At 39.9% G+C, this 22,736-nt stretch overlaps 2 protein-coding genes across 3 annotated transcripts; one reads left to right on the top strand and one right to left on the bottom strand.

Moving 5' to 3' along the window:
- Nucleotides 1–294: 294 nt before the first annotated feature.
- Nucleotides 295–5,839, top strand: gja2 (gap junction protein, alpha 2). Its single transcript, XM_089017116.1, has 2 exons — nucleotides 295–426; nucleotides 2,456–5,839. Exon 2 carries the CDS (start codon nucleotides 2,498–2,500, stop codon nucleotides 3,554–3,556), a length of 1,059 nt encoding a protein of 352 aa, XP_088873242.1. The 5' UTR covers nucleotides 295–426; nucleotides 2,456–2,497; the 3' UTR covers nucleotides 3,557–5,839.
- A 486-nt stretch (nucleotides 5,840–6,325) lies between these two features.
- On the bottom strand, nucleotides 6,326–22,693 carry tbc1d8b (TBC1 domain family member 8B). Of its 2 annotated transcripts, XM_089017278.1 has the most exons (21): nucleotides 22,453–22,693; nucleotides 21,036–21,146; nucleotides 20,801–20,919; nucleotides 20,193–20,418; nucleotides 19,214–19,454; nucleotides 18,450–18,657; nucleotides 18,182–18,349; nucleotides 17,936–18,097; nucleotides 17,185–17,335; nucleotides 16,895–17,109; nucleotides 15,656–15,773; nucleotides 14,279–14,564; nucleotides 14,065–14,194; nucleotides 13,899–13,997; nucleotides 13,010–13,078; nucleotides 12,683–12,923; nucleotides 12,523–12,588; nucleotides 10,971–11,063; nucleotides 10,780–10,827; nucleotides 10,485–10,582; nucleotides 6,326–9,012 (listed from the first exon to the last, which is right to left on the bottom strand). In XM_089017278.1, the coding sequence occupies exons 1-21, from the start codon at nucleotides 22,577–22,579 to the stop codon at nucleotides 8,605–8,607; spliced, it is 3,384 nt and encodes a 1,127-aa protein (XP_088873404.1). In that variant the 5' UTR covers nucleotides 22,580–22,693; the 3' UTR covers nucleotides 6,326–8,604. The 2 variants fall into 2 exon arrangements, with proteins under 2 accessions (XP_088873404.1, XP_088873405.1); XM_089017279.1 differs by lacking the exon at nucleotides 10,971–11,063.
- Between the last annotated feature and the right edge of the window lie 43 nt (nucleotides 22,694–22,736).

A 22,736-nucleotide genomic window follows, 5' to 3' on the forward strand; every position in this document is an offset into this window, starting at 1 on the left:
TATGGCACATTCTCAGCCCCGCCCAAAACACACAACCCAAATCCCGAATGGAGTTATTTTATCAAAACTGACATGGGTTCCATTTCCCAAACAGGTGCTGGATTGACATCCACTGGTCCCGTCCCAAATGACAGGCACAAGTGTTTTTATCAGGTTTGCTGCAGTGTCACCACTAAGAGTGCCTGAAATATAAACTAGAAACCTAAATCTGGATCTTGTGTCACAAGATCTGTCCTCCAGCAAAAGTTGTTCAACAGCAGGCGGCTCTGGCAGTCCTACACTCTCACTCCCATTTTCTCTTTAATGAGTGGAGAAGACACAACCTTCTGGAAGACAAGTAGTTGATTCACAATCAATCTCAATACATTCTTTCAGCTTCAAGTTCAAACGCCTTCTTTTTTTGCTCAGCGGTTCATGAGCAAACACGTAAGTCGCCTTCAATTCTATGGAGTTTGGTTCAATCTTTTCACAATGGCTTGAAATATTTTTTCCTCTCCAGACATTAGTACAAACTGTTAGATAAGAGTCCTCCTTCAGTCCAGGTAACTTAGTTGAAACGCTTGCTTAATCTATGAAAATGATCCAAACATTTACGAGTGAAAGAAAATTATGTTTGTTTCATATAATGTTTTAGTCTCTCACATTTCAACACTCTGGATATATCCTGTAAAAGGACCTGTTATCAAGTAAATTGATTATTAGAAAAAAATAAACTTTTATAGCATTCATTAGTTTATTGTTTTTGATGAATACTTGCTGAATGTAGACTCAAAAGTCAACAAAAGTTATTCTACTAAAATGGACTTTTGCATATCAGTGGGGAAATACTGATGTAAAAATAGTATGGATGAGTTATACAATATACAATAAATTATATGTTTAACCCTCATATTATGTTCAGGGCTAAATTTTACCCATTTCCATTTTTGTCTTGACGAAAGCACATTGCTTTTCCTTTCTTCAAAACTGCTCTAAAATATCCCAATGGGATAGAAAATATGTTGTCTCTCTTTTCAAGTATATTTATAATATCTCATATCTTGTTGCTGATGTCACCTATTATTTGACTGTTTTGTGTGGATTTTTACATTTAACTTCAGGGAAGCACATGAGGTCACTTCACACTCAGTGATGGAATGCGGTCCCGAAATGTTGTGGGCATGGATCGAGGCTGGAATGAAAACCTTTGATTTGTATTTGATTTTCCACGTAGAGCTAGTGCTTCATTTATAATAAAAGTCACCTCTTGGAACTGTTATGACATGTCCAATCGACCAAGATTCATGCAATTTTTAATGCATATTGTAATTTATCTTAAGCGGCAGGCTTTGATTTTGGGTTGTGTTCAGTCAGTTATAAATGAAATGTATTATTATTATTATTATTATTATTATTATTATTATTATTATTATTATTATTATTATTATTATTATTATTATTATTATTATTATTATTATTATTATTAACTGCAAAAATAAATACATAAACAAAAGTGTTTGTTGTTGTTGTTGTTCTTAAATGGTGTGGTACTGTAGAACAGTTCTGATGTTCACATGGGAGGGGCAAATTATTTGAAGGCTCTCGGGATTCTGCAGAAAAGCAATACAATTCCTCTCTGGTCATGTCAATGAAAGAAGCATTTTTAATGCAGCTTTTGAAGTGAATCAAATGCAATTGTGCAAGTGTGTCTATTATCTTTCCAGCATTCATTTGAGCAGTACTGTGTAGTTTAATGTGTAATTAAAATGATGGAAATAATGAAAACCATACAAAAATGCAGCAGAACAGCCTTTTTGTAATTCTAAAAGCTTTTGGCATCTAAGACTGACACAATAGGACATGAAGATTTAAATGTCACCGAAAAAATAATGTAATATCCATTTTCACAGAGTGGAAGAAATGTACCCAAGAGTGACATTGACTAGAAAATTGAAGGAACACATTTTAGAATTCAGGTTTTAGGTCAGTGCTTTTCAAAGCCTAGCAAACCAGCATTGAGAGATACAGCGATTCTTGCTGAGATTTTATACATTAACTCCTTCACTGCCAGACGTGCAAAAATGTGACCACTCCAGTGGCAGGGTTTTTGTCATTGTCACTCAAATTCCAGGACCCACAGAGTATTTGAGTTTTAGGACTACATAAACATTCAATGCAGCGTAAAGTGCGCTGTCCTAAATATAATGCAATACATACATATTGGTTTATAGAGTGCTTCAACAACAGCTAAAGCTGGAACAAAGCGCTAACATGTAAAGGGGGAAATGCTGCCTCCTTGTGGAAGGGATAAACATTGCCAGAGGCCATGGCCAGCGCTTTATCTGCACCCAAACAAGAAAAAACAAAACGCAAACAAATTCGGAAATGGCGCTCTAAGTGATATTTTCAATTGCCGAATAAATTTGTGAATGGCAGCGAATGAGTTACCGTGTGGCATGTGGTTGTCTCTACTCAGATGGTCTCATCGGTAAAGCTGTGGATCGAATTGTGAGCCGCCATGGGAGACTGGAATCTGTTGGGGAAACTTCTGGAGGGCGCCCAGGAGCACTCAACTGTTGTAGGCAAAGTGTGGCTGACGGTTCTGTTCATCTTCCGCATCCTGGTGCTGGGATCCGCCGCGGAGAAGGTGTGGGGGGACGAGCAGTCGGGTTTCACTTGTGACACCAAGCAGCCCGGTTGTCAAAACGTGTGCTATGACAAGACCTTCCCCATTTCTCACATCCGCTTCTGGGTGATGCAGATCATCTTTGTGTCCACGCCCACTCTCATTTACTTGGGACACATCCTCCATCTGGTGCGCATGGAGGAGAAGTTAAAAGAGAAAGAGAACGAACTGGCTCTCCAGAGTGAGAAACAGCAGCAATTACTTGGCAACAAGGTCAAAAAGACATTAAAGCCCATTAAGGACAACCAAGGGCATGTGCACTTGAGAGGAGCATTACTCCGGACGTACGTCTTCAGCATTATCTTTAAGACCCTTTTCGAAGTGGCTTTCATCATAGCGCAGTATTTCCTGTATGGTTTTGAGCTGAAGCCAATGTACCGCTGTGACCGTTGGCCTTGCCCCAATGTGGTCAACTGCTACATCTCCAGGCCCACCGAGAAGACCGTATTCATCCTCTTCATGTTGGCTGTGGCCTGTATCTCATTGCTGCTCAACTTAGTGGAAATGTACCATCTCTGCTTCACCAAATGCCATCAAGGCATTCGCTTCAAGCGGACGCAGGCAGCGAGGGAACCCGCGGAAACCGTCCTCTCTTTTGTCCCCAATTACAACTATTTCCCAAGTCGCCCGGCAGGGTCTGAATCCTTTCCAGTGGAAGCAAAATACGGCCTCGCTGAGCCAAATCCACCGTACAGCCTGTACAGCAGCAAGGTGATGTATAAGCAGAACAGGGACAACATGGCCACAGAGAAGAAAGGTAAAACAGACGGAGAGGATGGAAGAGGGAGGAAAGCCTCCACCTTGTTTCAAGAGATGTCCAGCCAGCGCAAAAGCAGCCAGTCCAGTAAGCACAGCAATAACAAAAGCAGGATGAATGACCTTAAAATCTAGAGTTTTTTTTGTAAGCAAAAAAAAAAAAAACAACAACAACAGTACCCGAGCTGATGCTGCACTCGTTTTTCATAAACTGTGAGTGACAGAAAACAGGCAACACGGTTATGCGGCTTTAACTAGGTCTTCCTCCCACATTCCAAACAGAAGCATGCTTTACTCCATCTGTGTAAATGTGGTTGGTGTTTATTGTGATGCACCCTGCGACCCACTGGTGACACTCTTGGGCGTAGCCCACCTGTCGTCAAAAGTCAGCAGGCGGAATCCTAATTAGGACAAGCAGCACTGGAAAAAAATGGATGACAGTTGTAAGTCATAAATCACACTGGTGATCACTCAGGAAGAATTCTTCTCTATTCCGTACAAGATTCTTTTCTGGGTGGCATCAAAATACAAAACCCCCTTCCATCCACAACGTAAATGGATTAATCTGACATTAGTTTACTAATGGAACAAAAATAAACAGGATCAGTATTTCAAAAATGTTTCGCTTCAAGGCACACAAAAAAAACAAACATCTATTCATTCTTAGAGAAATCTGATGTTGTTGTTTGCTAATATTTTTACATGACCTTATTCTGGTGGCCTAAACACTGTCACGAGCACTGACCTACATTTACAACCTAAATTCTAGTATTTCTTCCATGAAATTATATTGATGGTATTTCCAATAGTCTATTCTAATTATTCCATGGCACTTTTTTTCCATTTCCAGTTACGTTTTATGTGGATTAGGTTGATTTGTCAGGTTTCAGACAGAATCCAGACTGCAGATAATCCCGCAGGCTCCATTTTCTTGCACTGTTGCAAGGATTCTTCCAGGAACCTCAACAGAGGAAAACTATCGTCTGGAGTTTGTGTTTAAACAATTTTTTTGTTACATAAATCTTAAAACACTTCTGGAGCCTTTCTTAATCTGCCAAGAACCTTCACAATACCAAGTGTGAGTTGAAGCAACATAAAATATATTGATTTAGCGAAAACATTATTTTTTTTGAACCAAATACATTTCATACTTTCATATCAGATGATGTCATTATTTCGATCTGAGCAAAACTTGACAATCAAATTCAATCACATTGTCATTCATTCAGCGATTATACTGGTAATCTAATACACACCAAAAAAAACCTCAAATCACCTCTCAAAGTTCAAGTGAGTGGATGTGACAGGGTTGAGGCTATGAACTTTGGATTCATGCAACCAAACCTCGTTGCGCTGTGATCATCCATGAACAAGTCACGTTGATGTTTTGTAAACGACACAGATTGTATGATAAATAGTACTTGGTGAATCTTCACACCTTTGACATATGATATCATGTTGATATTTTTTACAATGCTGTTTCTATTCATTCCACAAAATTTTATTTTCTCCACTTCTTCTGTTTCATAAAGAATTATTTTAGGTGCGATGATTGATATGAATAGTTGGAGAGCCCATAAACAGGCCAGGTTGCTACACAAAATAATGTTTGTATTGCTAAGAGTATTGTGATCAGTTTGACCTCCATCGATAGTATATGCATGTTATGCGGAGCGAGTTCGGTACATGGTATACGTGAAGCGAACGTAAAAAGTCTACACACCAAATTCCATTTTTGTGCCAGAAAAAAAGACAAATCAAAATTAATCAACTCATTTAAAAATGTTCCCACTACAGTATTAACTCATTCCCGAATTTATTCGGGAATTGAAACTATGATGTAGAGTGCCATCCCCGAATTTGTTCGCGTTTTGCTTTTTCATGCTTGGGTGGCGAGAAAGTGCTGGCCAGGGCCTCTGGCAATGTTTTTTTTCTTTTCCACAAGGGGGCAGCATTTCCCTTTTTTTCCATGTTAGCGCTTTGTTCCAGCTTCAGCTGTTGTTTAAGCCAGAGGTCATCAACCCCCGGGCCGCGGACCGGAACCTGTCCGTGGGTCATTTGGTACCGGGCGGCGCAGAAACTATAAATAATTTACATAATTTCCGTTTTTTTTTATTATCTGAGTCCGAACTGTTTTATTTTGAAAAATGAAAAATTACCAGATTACATCCGTCTATGACTTACTCTTGATGCATGTCAAAACGCTTGTCACGTGATACACACCGCTAAAATTAGCCCACTGTAAGCTAGCAAAATTAGTAAAAATCAAACGTCTTTGGAAAGTTTCTTTTCGAAAGGGGAAAAGGCCCACTGAGGAGACAGAAGAAGAGCCTATGACTTAAGAAAAAAAAAGTCTGCATTTAACAGACAATACCATCCAGTTTCCATGCCTGACGTTTCATTTTATTTTGTTGTATTTATCCGCCTGTCCGTGAAAATATTGTCTGACATTAAACCGGTCAGTGGCGCAATAAAGTTTGGGGACCACTGGTTTAAGTGCTATATAAGCCAATATGTATGTATTGGATTTTGGACAGCCACCCTCATTTCAAGCTCATATAACTCCAGACCCATATAATTTAGGAATTAACTTTTTTTTCTGAAGAAAGAAGAGCGTCTAAGGTTTCTTATGCTGTATTGAATGTTTATGTAGTCCCGAAACTCAATATTGTGAGGGTCCTAGAATTCAAGTGTCGATGACAAAAGCCCTGGCACTGGAGTGGACACATTTTTGTACATCGGCTGTAAGTAAATGAGTTAATCAGTTTAACAAGGGGCAAAGAAACTAGAAAATATCATATTTAGATTCCAAAACAGCTTTTTGAAATGTGCTTTCACCCATGTGTTGGATCTCACGTTGAGCAAGTGTGATGGTCATCGAATGGAGGAATTAAGAACGTTGACCACTTTTTATTCTTTATTACTTTGGAACAACATGAAAAACATAAAATAAAAACAAGCAAGAAAAGTCACAAGTCAAATGCAACAGACAATAAGTGCACATACGACTGAATGCATCAAACAGAATAAAATACACCGGGATTTTCAAATTTACCCTTATTAAAAAAAAAATCCCAGTAAAGCAGTAATGTGAATCAATGCCCCACTACTTCATTGACCAAAATGAATGCAGTTCTTTTGAAATGTGTGACCAAGGAAATAAACCAAAATGAAAATGTCAAAGCATCTCACAGGTTACGTCTAAAAATTTCCACAATCCGTTTCAGTTCTTACATTTGGGCATAACAAGACGAGCATATTTGTAAAAAATACATTCTTGTGACACATTGTATAACAAAAATACATCTAATATTTATCTTTTAAATCACTTTAATATATTCAGAATTAAGTTGTATAACTTATCAATTTAAATGCATCAATAAAGCCATCATACTGGAATAATGAATATGGCTTTAGGCTTTATTTACCAATGTCCTCAAAGTAGTCTATGATATGCAATGTTTTCTTTAACACGAGTAAACTGTAATCAGCAGTTTTCAAAGGTGATGCTGGTGTGTACTGACAATAGCACTCTAGAGTAGACTATACATGAAAAATGCTATCAGAAATGACAACCAAAAAAATGTCTCACTGACACTAAAATCACTTCTCGAACAGCATTTTCCTGTGCAACAAGAACCTTTTTTCCCCAAAAATATGTGTGCGTGCGTGCGTGCGTGCGTGCGTGCGTGTGTGTGTGTGTGTGTGTGTGTGTGTGTGTGTGTGTGTGTGTGTGTGTGTGTGTGTGTGTGTGTGTGTGTGTGTGTGTGTGTGTGTGTGTGTGTGTGTGCGTGCGTGCGTGCGTGCGTGCGTGCGTGTGTGTGTGTGTGTGTGTGTGTGTATGGCCCCAATAGATGAAAATCTGGAATACAAGCATCCAAAATCTTTTGAGGTGAACAATCTCCAACAATAAGCAACACGTCATTCGGACACAAGCAGCAAAAGCACAATTACCAGAAAACAACACACAATTTGCATGTTGTTGAAGGCGTGCATGAAAATTTAGCAAAATGTGCTACACATACTTCACAATAATCATGTTGAACTCAGTCAAACTTCCAATTACCATATTTTTCTGTGTATAAGGCGCACCCAAAAGCCTTCATTTTATTCAAAAGATTACCCTGCACCTTACACACAGGTGCGCCTTATACCATACAATACATATTGATTTAGAAGTAATATTGAGCCACAACTGGTCTCGCAACTACTGTCAGCAGCCACGGACTCCATTTCCTGCTTTAGAAGGCATGCATAACACCAGCCACCACATTATAAGGCGCTATGCCTTATAACGTGGTGTACCTTATATTTGGAAAACTTTTATATATTTATATATTATATTTGTAAAACTTTTTTCATTCATTGAAGGTGCGCCTTATAGATGGAAAAAGTTTAAAATTACACCATTTATAGGGTGTGCGCCTGATACTCCGGTGCGCCATATACACTGGAAAATCTGGTATTTCTCTCAGGATAATACATATTTTAACAAATATAAAAGCGCCCTGAGATTTGATTACAATAAAATATTTTTAAAATCCATTAGATACATCTCCCTACAGAGCTACTAGTCAGAACGAGTTGAGTCTCCTGTAAGCCACCACACTGGTGAACTGGTGCAGGCGTACTAGCTACACTGTACTGACAGTGAATGTTGCAAATGAAGAAACAGATGACAGGATACTTCTTCTCCAAACGGGTTTACAGGACAACACACTTCAGCCAAGAGTATACAAAGTACAACACATTGGTCATAAGCGGTACTGGCACAATGGAGCTGCTTTGCACTAGATTGATATGAAGGTCAGTAAGACAGCGGATGTGATAGAACAATGCATTCTACTATTTTTAAACACAGTACCATATTCAGTATTTTGTCTTGTATACATTAGTTATATTGCAAGGGCCCCATGGGATTCAGGTTGGGTGCAATCTGGAAATGGGAGACTGTGAAATCTGCAGAGTGAGCAATAAGAAACTTAATGGTGTGAGTGTAAAACACTGTTGATTGACATCCTGTACAGGTGCAAGAAAATAGTGGCACGAGAACATCCCCTAGGGAACAACGCATGAGTTGAAATGTGCATGCATCTTGAAAAACATTTCAGGATTATGCATGTTATCCAGCCCTTTTTGCCCTTCATCCGTTAATCTCTTTTTTGCTTTAATAATCTATCCAATCACTTGCTATTTCCTGTTAGCTTCAGCTGAGCCACTTGAGCGAGCTTCACTCTACTCTGAATGTCAACGTGTCTGTCAAAGAAGCTGACTATTTCCGGCTCGTTGAGCAGCGACGCAAGGATCTGCTCAAATGAAAAAGACCAGTCCGCCCCAGCGAGGCCAGGCCCCGCTTCCCGGGGACTGGGAGTATCAGAGTCTTTTGGTGTGAAAGGAGCTTCGTCCTGCCCGTCTGCAGGGGTGGCCTTCAAGGATGCAGGTGGGCTGCTGGGCTCCTGCAACCTCCGGCCCACCTCCTCCATCCTTAAAAGGAGGCTAGTTACGTGGGCCACTGCGCGGTACAGGGACTCTTCTTCAGGATCGCCATGGAAAATGTTGTACAACGTCTTGGAGAGCTGTATGAACTGAGCCTGAGATTTGAAAAGAAATAATAAAACGTGCTTGGATAAATGTGCACTCAATGATGACTGCGCAGTATACTGAAACCTAATCTGTGAACAATTTTTCCCCGCAGGTTAATCCTAAGGAAATAGAGCAAAGATTTTATGAAACAATCCACTCTGTGTCTGGGCGAGGGTTGTTGCCAGCAGCAACTTCTGTGTGTTCCTTGTGATTTTCCTGTTATTATTAACAGTTGAAAAATGCATCAGGGAGAGTGGCTTACTTTTCCGATATTGGGCATTTTAGTAAGCGAGTACAGTGATACCTCAGCTTACAAACTTAATTGGTTCCCAGAAAGTGTGTGTAAGGTGAAAAGTTCGTCTGCCGAACATTTATTTCCCATAAGAAACTATTAAAAATCAGAATCCGTTTTCACGTCCCCATAAAACATAATTTTCTACCAAATAAGCCTTAAAACTACACAAAATATACCTTATTTTATGTATAATAAATGTGCTATTGTATTGTAATTAACGAAATAAACTGTACTATACAATAAAGTCGTTTTATTTACCTTTGTGATGGTCATTGTAGTTGCCTCTTGATTATATCCGAGTGAAGTTGCTGTGCTTTCTCGGCGATAATACCTTCACTCACTGTCCCCTGCTAGCTGCTTTTTGTTAATCCAAATCAATAGAAATTTTTCAACCGCTTCTATTGCCTGAGACCGTTGCTTAACAACACCGAAACACCCTTAGCCACACGTAGCAATGGTCGACTTAGCATACTGGTCCTGGGACACTTAGTCACACAAACGCACACCTCATTCGTGTTTTTCGATGATCTGCTTCTTCTGCTCGACCATAATTTTCTTTTGGCCTTCTTCGACTTAACACTAGCCTGTAGCGGGGTCTTTTCCGGTCCCATAATACCAAAAGTACTCCACACGATAACAAACCACACCTGCACTCAAACAGAAAGGGTGTGGAAAACTAGTCCGCCAGCCACCGTGGCGCTGTGCGGTCTGGTTTGTCCACTGAAAACTACTTCGGATGCCAAGATTATATCCTCGTGAATTTAATGTTTGTAAGGCGAAAAGTTCGTTAGCATAAGCGTTCGTAAGACGAGGTATCACTGTACACTGTTAAAGCCCAGAATTACTGTGAAAGTCGAAGATATAGCAATGGCGCGACTGCGAACGATGAACTCCAAAATAGTCGGACAATGCTGTCTCAAAGAAAGACGAAAATGAAGAGAATAATATTGTTGTTGGTCCCCCTTTGCATCTGAAACAGCTTCCATTGTTCTGCAGATTTTTTTCCACTATCCCTGAAAGGTTTTGTCAATGCATTGGTAATATTAAGAATCAAGACATATTTTATTTGGATCTCTGGAGTGCGTGCATATGCAAGAAGTGTGAAAGCATATTTTTTTTCCTGAGCTGCCTATTTTTGAAAATTAATTGAAAAGCCAATGTAAACAAACAAGTAGAGCGGACTACCTGATTAATCCGAGGAAGATCCTTGATCGTTTCCTCTTTCCGAAGTATTTCATTCTGCCATTGTTTTAGGTAGGCCTGGAGGTCGACTTTCCCTCGACCTTTAAAATAGACAAACACGCAATTAGTGTCTCACACTCACTCACACACACACACACACGCACGCGCACGCACACACACACACACACACACACACACACACACACACACACACACACACACACACACACACACACACACACACAGGGAAGATGTTGCCATTTGCACAAAGCCTTTGACTGTATGACTGTTCAAGTACCTCTTTCTGGACTTTTCTTAATCACGCCATCTTCTGGAAGATCAAAATCTGGAATATTAGAGCTAAATGTGAGCAAAACCACATTCAGAAAATTGCCCACAGATAAAATCAATCAGAATGAGGGAAGAAAATTCAGAGAAAAGAAAAAGCCAGACTTGAAGGAGGGTAAAAAAAGCAGTCGAGACGCTAACCGGAAAGTCTACTCAAGTGAGGAGAGCCCTCTGTCGCCGCAAAAAACTTTGGGTGGCTTTGTTCCTGTACGTGCATAGGACTACCTGTGAAAGCTGGAAGAGACTGACTGTAAGCGTACTCAGAGAAAAGATGAAATAAAAACAGATGAACATTAGCAAAGCAGAAGTGCAGTCAATTATTGAGCAAGAAAACAGTCACACAATACATGTTTACTTAACTACATCAAATACACCTCACGTTGTGATTTGGAATTTATCTTGCGGGAATAATAACAGAAGCTAGCCTCAAGGACGCCGGGACCCTCGTGATCATGGATCATGGATGGATGGAAGAATGGTTGTTTATTAACCAGTCCGGGGTGTACCCTAGTCACCTAGCTTAACTCATTCACTGCCATTCATGAATTTATTCGGGAATTGAAAATATGACATAGAGCGGCATTCACGAATTTGTTTGGGTGTTGTTTTTTTCATGCTTGGGCGCCGATAAAGCGCTGGCCAGGGGGATGGCATTTCCCTTTTTTCCATGTTCGCACTTTGTTCCAGCTTCAGCTGTTCTTAAAGCGCTCTATAAACCAGTATGAATGTATTGGGGGTGGCCCGGTAGTCGAGTGGTTAGCACGCCGGCTTCACGATGCAGAGGTCGTGAATTCAAGACCCGGTCCGGCCTCCTTGTGTGGAGTTTGCATGTTCTCCTCGGGCCCGTGCGGGTTTTCTCCAGGTCCTCTGGTTTCCTCCCACATTCAAAAAAAAAACATGCATGGCAGGCTGATTGAACACTTAAATTGTCCCGAGGTGTGAATATGAGAGCGGATGGTTGTCTGTCTCCGTGTGCCCTGTGATTGGCTGCAACCAATTCAGGACGCCTGGGATAGGATCCAGCACCCGTTTCCTTGAATTCGAGTGACAATGACAAAAACCCTGGCACTGGCGTGAACACATTTTTGCACGTCTGGCAGTGAATGAGTTAATAGTCAGGTGCAGCTAGGCTTTTCCCTCCATAGTGTATCGTAAATGATTTCAGTTCCTTATTGAGGTGAGTATTTGGATCCAACAGTCCTTTTTATCCGCTTGCAAAAATCAAAGGCGGATCATTATCAGCTGCGCCGTTGAGAATATTTTGATATTGAATATTTTGATATTTCTCTAAGGTCTGAAAATGGTCATGAGAGGATCCTTGGCAAGAGGTCCATCTCTCTCTCACACACATACATCGTGTGAGTATTGCTGCCAAGTTGTCAATTTTAACTTCAAAAAGTCTTTCTCATGACACAGAGAACACAAATAGCCTCAGAGTTGCAGACAGCGGTTGTTACCATAGAAAAAACATTTCACCCCAGACTATTCTTAATGCTGTGTTCAATCACTCAGCGCAGTATCATGCAGATCATCCATCTCTTTTGACAGAGTGATTCGCTTAACCTACACTTGAGATCCAGAGGTGAAAAATAGCAACTCAGAAGGAACCCTGCTTACCTAACAAATGAATTTAACGAGCGTGCTTCAAAGTATTTGTTCGTATAAATACATGTGTAAATCACACATCACTTACCTGGTGGTAGATGCAGCTTGAAGAGGAACTTGAGTTTATTAGTGAAAGATCCGCTGTACAAATTATCTGCGGGAGATGAAGCATCGTGTTACTGAAGTGACGAAATACAGTCTGAAGAAATGCTGTCTGCATTTGAGACAAAAAAGGTGTGAACACTCACCAAGAGCACAACAGAACTCTTTAAAGTTGACGAGGCCATCTTGGTTCTCATCGATTAAGCGGAACACCCATAGAGAAAGAGTGCTCTTGTTGCTACAAAAAGCCCAAGGCTCCAGTAGAGAGAAGAGCACTCTGAACTGTTGGAAGCCTAGCTGGTACTGCTCCAAGTAGGCCAGACTCGGATCATGGTGAAGTAGCGCTGGACTTTTCATTATCCAATAGCAGCTAAGAAAATGCTGCCTCTGAAACAAGAAACTTGGAATTGTGACTCCACTTAAGTGACACTGGGTATTTGGTTTTCTGTGAAAGCAATGTGTGTGTCACTCACTTTGAACAAATGGTAAAGATCATCAAGTTGGGCAGGAGTAAATTTGACTTCTTGGGACACAACACGAATCTGGAAAGAATCCCATCGTTATATTCAAGAAGCTATTTGGCTATAAACATAGTAATATCACTATTCGTCACTGCGAGATAAATAAAGGCAAATCCAAAATACGCTTTATAATGACTATAGATGCATTTTGAAAACTTTTTTCAAGAAAGCATAAAATGCATAGCACAGTATTATAGTGTTGGTGCTTGCGTGTGTGCGTGTGTTTGTGTGAGCTGTGGTTGACAGCAACTTCTGAGCAAGTGTGCTATGTTTTTTTATTGTTCATTCTGTGTTGAATACATTTCTAAAAAGGGCATTGGCTCGCATTTAGCACAGGATATGTCATTAAAACGAGTAGGGTGTAAAAAAATAGATTAAAACAAATAGTCGCTATCAACATTTTATTTCTACTAATATCTAATATCGTAGTCTGTGAAACGTCTATGTAGCCTCTCAGTCGTACAAGAGTGCTCCACCGATGAAAAGGCTTCTTCAGCCGTCAGCTGTACCATTTTGAAGGCGTCGGACGTTTCGCTCCTCATCTGAAGAGCTTCGTCAGCGAACTAAAGTTGTACTCATTACTACAAATACAAAGTGGTTTTACAAAAAAGAGCAGAGTGCCACTTCTGTCCATTTGGGTGCCACTTCTGTCCATTTGTGATATATATAGGGCCAGTGTTATCAGCACAACTTTAGTTCGCTGATGAAGCGCTTCAGATGAGGAGCGAAATGTCCAACACCTTCAAAAAAGTACAGTTGACGCCTGAAGAAATCTTTTCATCGTAGTCTGTGAACGATGAAATAGTGAGGGAACACAGAAAATACCGTTGTGTCTACTTACAACATTCTGCTTGGTTGTGTCCTCCAGGGTCTGGATCACAAAAAGCTTGTTTCTCTTTCGTGAACTCTCAACCTCTTCTGCCCGAATGCTGCCGTATTTCTAAAGAGAAAACAAATTCAAAAACTCAATAAAATTGATCTTTATGGGGAAAAAAATGCTGCAGTACCTCATAAGCTTCTCGGATCAGTTCACTGATGTCCACGTTTAAGTGCTTTGATTTGTCGTTGTTGGCTACAGGGGCCTGCTGCACCGTTGGTGGCAACGGGCTATCTTTGTTTGTCACGCTATCAAAAAATCTTCAGAGCACATTGAAAAGAAAAAAATAATGTGAACTCTCAGTAACATTGGGGATAGAGTGGAACAGCATGACTGATGCTTACTTGTTGAGGATGGTAACCGCTTCAGCATCATCATGGCAGCTGATCAGAGCTTCCATGTTGTAATCAAGCACGGCCAGGCCGAGTTGTAGAATGGCTTTGATGCCATCATAGAAAAAGCAGTCCACCACATTTACAGCACTTTCGATAGGCAACACACTGATGAAGAGGGTGAGAAACCAGGACAGAGAAACGGACGAGAACAAACTCAGGTCCGTCATATTCTCCACCAGCTGAGGGAGGTTATCTCGAATCAGATCCTCAAAAACAGCTTGGTCCACCAAAGCCCCTGAAGAAACAAAGTCAATGTTCTGTTACCCGAATTAATCAATTGATTAATTGATCTTCCAATTTAATTGATATAAAAAGTAAGTAGTGTGTTTGTGTGACTTAAAAAAATAAATATTTGACATTCATAGTAACAATACTATTATCAACCACAGCTATTGATTAATTGCTGCTGGAAACCCTGATGTGCCATGAGCTGTGGAAAACCCTTCCTGACCACTTAACAGACTGTTTATTGTAAGCTGGTGAACGTGGAAATTGTAACTTCAGTACCAAAATTGGGTTTTCCCACCAAGACACTGTCTGCTGCAATTTGTCCCCATGTCAATAGAGGGCACACCGAGTGGTCTTGGCAGACTGGATGGCACATTGTCTCCCCCCCACCTCAAGCTAGTGGTGTAAGCAATATGCATCATGATGGAGGAGGGTCTCGAGAGGACTCTCTGGACCGCCTCTTACTTCACTTGGGTTTTGGTCCTGACAATTATCCCCATTAAAAGACATCATTGTGCATGTGATTGTTATTCAAGTGCATTCATTCATGCCCTTTTAAATGGTTTATCAAATGGACATGCCCAAATAATAACATTTTATTCATTATTCAACTTTGCTGCCTGTGGTAGGTCAAGTACTGCTTTCACTCGTGGCAAAGTACTCATGTGTAACCAGCGAGAAATTATCATCAAAACCCTCGTCACACTTGTCCAATTTATTCTCGGACATCTAGCCTGAAAATTAAACTGGCAGCATGTGAATGAAATGCCGGACAAAACGACCAGCGCGCCAAGAATTAATACATAGTAACCAAAGATAATGACCAGATTGATATACTGTATATGTTTGCTATGGTCAAAACTGTCAAAACTGTGTATATATATATATATATATATATATATATATATATATATATATATATATATATATATATATATATATATATACTCTATATATATATACAGTAAAGTCTCGTTATATCGATATTCAAGGGAGTCCGAAAAAATATCGATATAACCGGGACTATCGATATATCCGATATCGATATAACGAGACTTTACTGTATATATAAAATTGCCTTTGCAGCCCCGTTCTCACCTATAATTCTCCGGTTGAAATAATCTGGTAGCATCCTCTCGCAGACAGCAACTAATAGCCAAAAGGCTTCCTCCTCTTTGGCATAGAGCAGCAACACGGAGGTCAGAATGTTCATGGCCTGCGTAAGAGAAATGCGTCATTTTTTGACTCGACTGTTCTCATAAAATTGCTGGGATTAAGCACCCTTGTGTCCCTTGAAAGGTTACCATTAACAAGTACTGTGTGTGCACTTTTCAGACAACCTCAGTCTTTTAACTCATTCACTGCCATTCACGAATGTATTCGGAAATTGAAAATATGACGTAGAGTGCCATTTCCGAATTTGTTCAGGTTTTGTTTTTTCCTTGTTTGTGTGCAGCTGGCCATGGCCTCTGGCAATGTATTTTTTCTTTTCCATAAGTGTGCAGCATTTCCCTTTTCAGAATCAGAATCAGAATCATCTTTATTGCCAAGTATGTAGAACACACAAGGAATTTGTTTCCGGTAGAACACGCTGCACTAGTATCATCATCAAAAAATTCCAAAGTGGCACTATACAGTTCCATTTGGGCTACTTTTCAAAGAGTTCCATGTAAGCGCTTTGTTCCAGCTTCAGCTGTTGTTAAAGTGCTATATAAACCAATATGTACAGTATTGCATTTTATTTTGGACAGCCGCTCTCATTTCAAGCTAATACAACTCTAGAACCATATAATTTAGGAATTAACTCTTTTTCTCTGATGAACGAAGAGAGTCTAAGGTTTCTTACACTGCAGTGGGTGTTTATGTAGTCCTAAAACTCAATATTCCGTGGGTCCTGGAATTCCAGTGACAATGACAAAAACCCTGGCACTGGAGTGGACACATTTTTCATGTCTGGCGGTGAATGAGTTAATATCATACAATGCCTGTCGTCCAGCTAATAAATGTTCAATGTTTGTAATGGGAAAGTATAATTTAAAACATCTTAGTTTTGTTTAAAAATATAAACAATATATCCACTTACTGGCATACTTAATGTGCACTCAAGTGAATCCAAAGTGAATCTCATGACCATTAACCAGGATTCAAAATAAATTCCTGTAGGGGCAAGTACTGTATATACGATTGCAGAAGGCCTGTGCGCATGTAAAATAATCCGAGTAGTATATTATCACAATAAATTATAAGGAAAATCCACAGAACAGTTATGGCTCAATGAAATTTCTTGAAATCGATGCCGTTTTGCTATCAACGGGTGATGTATAATGTGGACTTTACCTGGCAGTAGCCAATTTTTGGGTTTCGATAGGCGTATGCGGTGAGGACTCTGCGTAGGGCGGAGATTCCTGTATCACTTTGAAAGGCAGGATGCTCTGGCAAAGAGCGATGAAGATCTCGCTCTATCTCATCAGTAGCCAGCGTACTCGTCCCCAAAGACTGTTCCACCAACTCCGTGTAATAGCCAGGGTGCGTTGCCATGTCGTTTACGGCTCCTTATTCATCACATAAAAAATTATACATAGTAAAAAAGATTATTATGACACAAGTGTGTCATTTTTTTCAAATACCTGAAAAAAGCATCCACAGCTCTCCTCTCAAGGCTTCGGGAACTCCACGGACAATCAAGTCACGTGTCTTTCTGGTGAAGAACATACTCGTACCACGACCATATTCCGAAAAGTGGATGTTCCAAGACTGCTCCTTCATCTTCTCTTTAAGCTGTTGATCACATTTTACTTTAGCACCACATTGATTCATGAATTAACCAAAATGTGTCTCAATACTTTAGTCCACGTATAGGGTGGTTGAAAATGTCATATTCTAAAACACTTATAAACAATGGATTCATTGCAATTCATCCATCCATCCATCCATCGATTTTTTGAGTTTCCCCCTTTAATGTATTCATTTTTAACCCACTTATAATTAATATTCCAGTCATATTAGAATAGAAATAAGGTTTGAAAAAAATACTTAAACCAACCACTGCCATTTATGAACAATTGCAAAATGTGGAAGTGGCCCATCATGTTTTCTCCCAAGCACGGATTATTGGCCTGATTTAATATTGCATTTTGCCACTCAAGGATCACAAAGTATGTGCGGACTCAACATCCAAAGTAATCTTAGACCACACATTTACTAAAATTGTCATACAGAAAAAAAGGCATATATAAAAAAAGAAAAAAAAATGTTAAATACTTGGACATAAACTTTAAAATAAGGCGTTACTTTTCAATCACCCCAAAGTTACATACATTACTTTTTTCCACATCCATCAGTCTTAATTCCTAAATGTCTTGTGTGTTTGTTCCATACCATTTTGGGGTCAAGGTTTTCAACATCTTGTGGGTGGAAAACTGTCATAAGGGCCTCAGTGCTCACTGCCTTGCTGCTGTCTTTCTGGCCAACCATGAGTGCCACGTCCTCTGGGTTGTCCTCAAAGTGGTTGATGAGCGACTGACATTCACCTCGAATGACCTTAGTGCAAGGTCGGCACAATTTTTGACATTAGAAAAAAAATATGCATGTTCATTTAAAAAAAAAAAAAAAAAAGACTTGTACCTCTGCTGAGGCTGAGTGCTGTGGGCTCTGACTAATCCCACATCTGCTGCGGATTGTTGTCGCCAGACGCTTGTAGTCGCGCACTTCAGTGAACCGGAGTGCCCGTTTCCCGCGCACATACACAGTTAAAGCATGGCTGCTGGAATCTGGCTTCTCAACATTTACAACCTGAATAATGGTGGCGTTGGCCAGCCAGAAAGTAATTTCATCAAATTAGGTGCGTTGGCAAGAAGTGTCAGTATGGAAATAAATCAAGTGTATGTCCTACTTCGCGCATCGGAATAATGATGTGACACTGGCTTCCGTCCTGGCTGGCAAAACATAAGTAGTTCTCAGAAAGGCAGATCTTGCCAAGTGTATTAAAATGGCTGAAAGGCACCCACAGGAAACTTTCGTGGACTTCTAACAGATTTTCCTCTTTCGGAAGCCTGAAAAATGTCCGGAACTGCTCACTTTTTGCGTGAGCCTCTAGGCCTCTGCGGGAGTGGGGGAAAAAATTCATGAAGAATACCGTGAACACTTTTGTTGAACAAAACAAGTAATGTATTCAAATTAGTGTTGACTACTCTTCTTTGGGTGCATTATGGACGAATACCATTGTACGTTGAACAATTTTCAATCAGACAAAAAAGCTGCCATTAACCCCTTCACTGCCATTCCCGAATGTATCTATTGCTGATAAATCGCTGGTCAGACCTCTGGCAATGTTTTTCCCTCCCACAAGGGTGCAGGATTTGCCTTTTATGCAACCGACCCCATTTCAAGCTCTGATAACTCCAGATCCATATAACTTTGGAATTAACTCTTTTTTTCTGAAGAAAGAAGAGAGTGCAAGATTTCTTACACTGCATTGAATGTTTATGTAGTCCTAAAAGTCAATATTATTTGGGTCCTGAAATTTTAATGGCAGCGAATGAGTTAAAGCCAAATGGCAAAAACTGTCGTTGCGGCTAATATTTAGGCTAAAAATAAATGGATGATTTTTTTTCAAACACTATCTGACTCAAGATGTAATGAGAAAAAAGACAACACCTCTTGGTAATTTGCAGCGGGTCTGAGAGCGCTCGCTCTCTTTCAAAGGAGTCTTGATCGAAAAGGCGCTTAATGGAATAGTCGGCAAGTTGCTCCATGATGACGAATGTTTCATTAAGGCGCAGCAACATGGAGAAATAATGATCTTCTCCGTGAGCCACCACATGGATGCTCTCAGTCAGGAGGACATTGGATGTTTTCTCCAACCTCCAGATCTCATCCCAGGAGATGACCAGTTTCACTAAGCAGGCAAAATAGAAAATACATTTTTAAACTGTCATCCTGATGGCAGAATTTAAATACAAACACGCTGCTTTAAAATGTTTGTCTTATTAAAAAAAGGAGAACAAGTAAAATGGCATTTATTCGAAACTCATTGCTTGTTTTACATTTTTTTTTACTAGATTATAAAGTTGAGAAGGGTAATATCTAATGTTATGACTTGCAAGTTGATTTGTCCCGAAAAGGAAAATATGTATTTTACCTGATGTCATACTTTGTATAAAAGTATCCCACGTGGCAACTTTTTTTTTGTCTTTTTAGAAACATGTTGATTTTTACAATGCTTAACCATATTTTGAGACACTAGCTACATATACAGAACTTTTTTTCTTTTTTGTTTCATTTCACACTAAGGGGCGACATTTTTTAGCATGGATACCAGCAAATTGGAGGAGCGCATAATAAATTTTTGCAGAGACAAATATGATTTTTAAGGGTGATTTGTGTGACGGGGCCCATATTAAATTAGGGTATGATGTTCTCCAAAAATTAAGATAACTGATACTATTGCAAAAGACAGAAAAAAATGACATAAGTTCAAAACTTTTTACAGGAAAATAAATGCAAAATGTCTTCAAAATACAGTATGTTTATGTACAAAAATCGCCATGGACCAGCTGAAAAGGTAGTAAAACTGAACAAGGTTAAATGAAGGATGCCACTGTTTATGTAAGCAAACAACACAGTCTTTTCTCACCCTCAGCTCCCAGAAGGTAGGAATAAAAGCAGAGGAAGTTGGTGCTGAGGTAGAGCCAACCTTGGCAGGGCACTTTGCCTTTCCAGTAACTACAGGCATAGTATGTGACCAGCTTCTCCTCCTGCGGCAGAGCAAACCAGTTCTCGAACCTCAAGTAGGCCTCTCTGAACTTCTCAGGATCATCTTCCAGCACATGGGATGTTTTCCCTTCTTCAGCAATCAGACCCTGTGAAATATCACATTCAGTACGATGTTAGACACTTGTGAGAATATACACATTAATCACATGCACTTTCAACAGCTAATAGTACAATACAAATGTGTGTGGATATAATTTATAGATAATAACAATTCTGATTGACAATGTCAGGAGTATACTGTTAACAGTTTTGAACTGCCTCCAACACAAGAGCCTTTCTATAATGCAAGGGAAGTCAATATTTTATTGGTGAAATACACATAGAAGACATTACTGTTAAGTCCCTTAAATAAATAGCACTGAGAAAATATCAATGAAAACATATTCATATCTTTGTGATACATATCTTATGCTGAGTTTGAACATGGCTAAAGATAGAAATGGGCATTTTGCACTGAAGATTTCATACTCTGATCTTGCCCTGCACGAAGCTGGTGATGTCCTCACTGGAGTCGAAAACAGAGAGGGTACTCATAATATTCTGCAGCAGCCAATCCCAGTGCTGGAATATCTCATCCTTTGTGACGCCTGACACAACAGAACAAAATATAGCTTACAAAAAGCGGCAAAGATGTTTTACTTTTTCTCTACTGAATTTACAAGTTCAAATTCAGCAACAATGGAATGATATTGCAAGCATATACCGCATGCTATGGACCAATACACTTGTGAATCTGGCGTGTGATGCAGTATGCGGAAAGGAGCAACTTTGGATGTGGAGTCCAGTACTGTGTCCAACGTTCCCACAAGGAGACCTGCAACATAGAGCACAACGATATTTTGGAGCAACGCTGTTTGACTGTCATTCACTTCTCCAGACTACATGCAATTTTGAGCTCCATGAGACAATTACTACGAAAATGACAGCTTTAGTGTCATTACAGTGATATTGTCTTTGTCAACTTTCAATTGGAACTAAAAGAATCTCAAATATGGAAAATGTTTCTGTCAAACATTGGTCTGTATAATGCATAGGATATCTTCCCTTCTATGGGTGTGAAATTGTGGCTCTGACAGAGTGGAATGTGACTGTGTCAGGGATAAGCAACTACCACATCTGGCACTTTAATGCTTCTCTCTCCCACGCCCTCCATTAATAATTAACAAGTTGATGGAGAGACTCCAGATTTTAACTGGCCTTGCTTTTATGACCACTCAGCATGTTTCAGTTGCCGTTGAGGCATTTCAAGTGTCACTAAAACACAATGCATCATCATGGTTTCATGGGGAAGCAAAAGAAGTCATCTCATGGTAAAGAGTAGACATACACCCCAGAAAAACACTTGAGATATGAAAGGCGCTCGAGATTTTGAGGGTGTCAGCTGCTGTATTCAACAGTGTCACTGTTACAACAGTTAGTGACAAACTACTGTTCTCATTAAAGCAGGCGGCAGTACAGTATTATCCTTCATGGAAAACACCATACAGTACTTGCATTCATTTTTCACACAAGGGTTACAACAAGTGAAACGCTGGCAGTAGTTAGGTCTAAAAATGTATTGCATTGACAACAAAATTCAAATGGCTGGATGGAGTCCTACTGCTCTGAATATGATTGAAAACTTTACACCCCTTAAGTGATGTCAACACAAAGTGACCTGGGCGATAAACAACAAGCCTTTAAACGTTATTTTTTTGCTAAACCATTGTAAGATAAATTATTCATTCTCCTAGATGTTGTGCAATCATCGTCTTAGTCTATAATTATTCAAGCTAACCTGAAGCATTGCTAAACGCCAGCCAGTTAGAAATGAAATCAACAGTGTAAATGCCGCCCGCACTTTGTCCCATGCAAACCGCCAGGGAACTATAAGCTAGAACAAACTACACATTTTTACAGGCATAGAATAACGTTTAGGGCACGCCACCTATTTAGCTGTAAACCTGTTGCAGTATATTTCTAGCATGCTACTTTATACAGGAGCACACTGTCGTTTCTTTCTCGAGCGGGCAATTACGAGAAACACGAAAGCTTTGATCATTCGTGACTTGAGAGCCAATTACCAACTTAGTATCTCAAAACACAACAGCTGCCAAACATGCGATCGATGAAAACATTACCTGTCAAGCCTCCGCCTCCCTCACCATATCCTCGCCTCCTTTGAAGCACGAAATACTCATTATCCTTCTCGGTGACCCAGAGTTTAAAGGCGTTTTTCAGCAGTATTTCTTCGGGTTTGAGCCACATGTTTGAAATGCGTCAGTGCCAAAATGCTCATTTCATGCCACGGTTACCTCCAGAGCAGCACACATCAACCCCGTTCAATATTTGTTTATGTCGGGATCAGGATGCTTCCCTTCCCACGTCGACAAGAAATGCTGCCAGGCGCAAAGTATTGTGGGCT

Source organism: Hippocampus bargibanti, linkage group LG16 (genome assembly GCF_051943395.1).
Source record: "Hippocampus bargibanti isolate YZ-2025 linkage group LG16, ASM5194339v1, whole genome shotgun sequence".
Taxonomy (NCBI): domain Eukaryota; kingdom Metazoa; phylum Chordata; class Actinopteri; order Syngnathiformes; family Syngnathidae; genus Hippocampus; species Hippocampus bargibanti.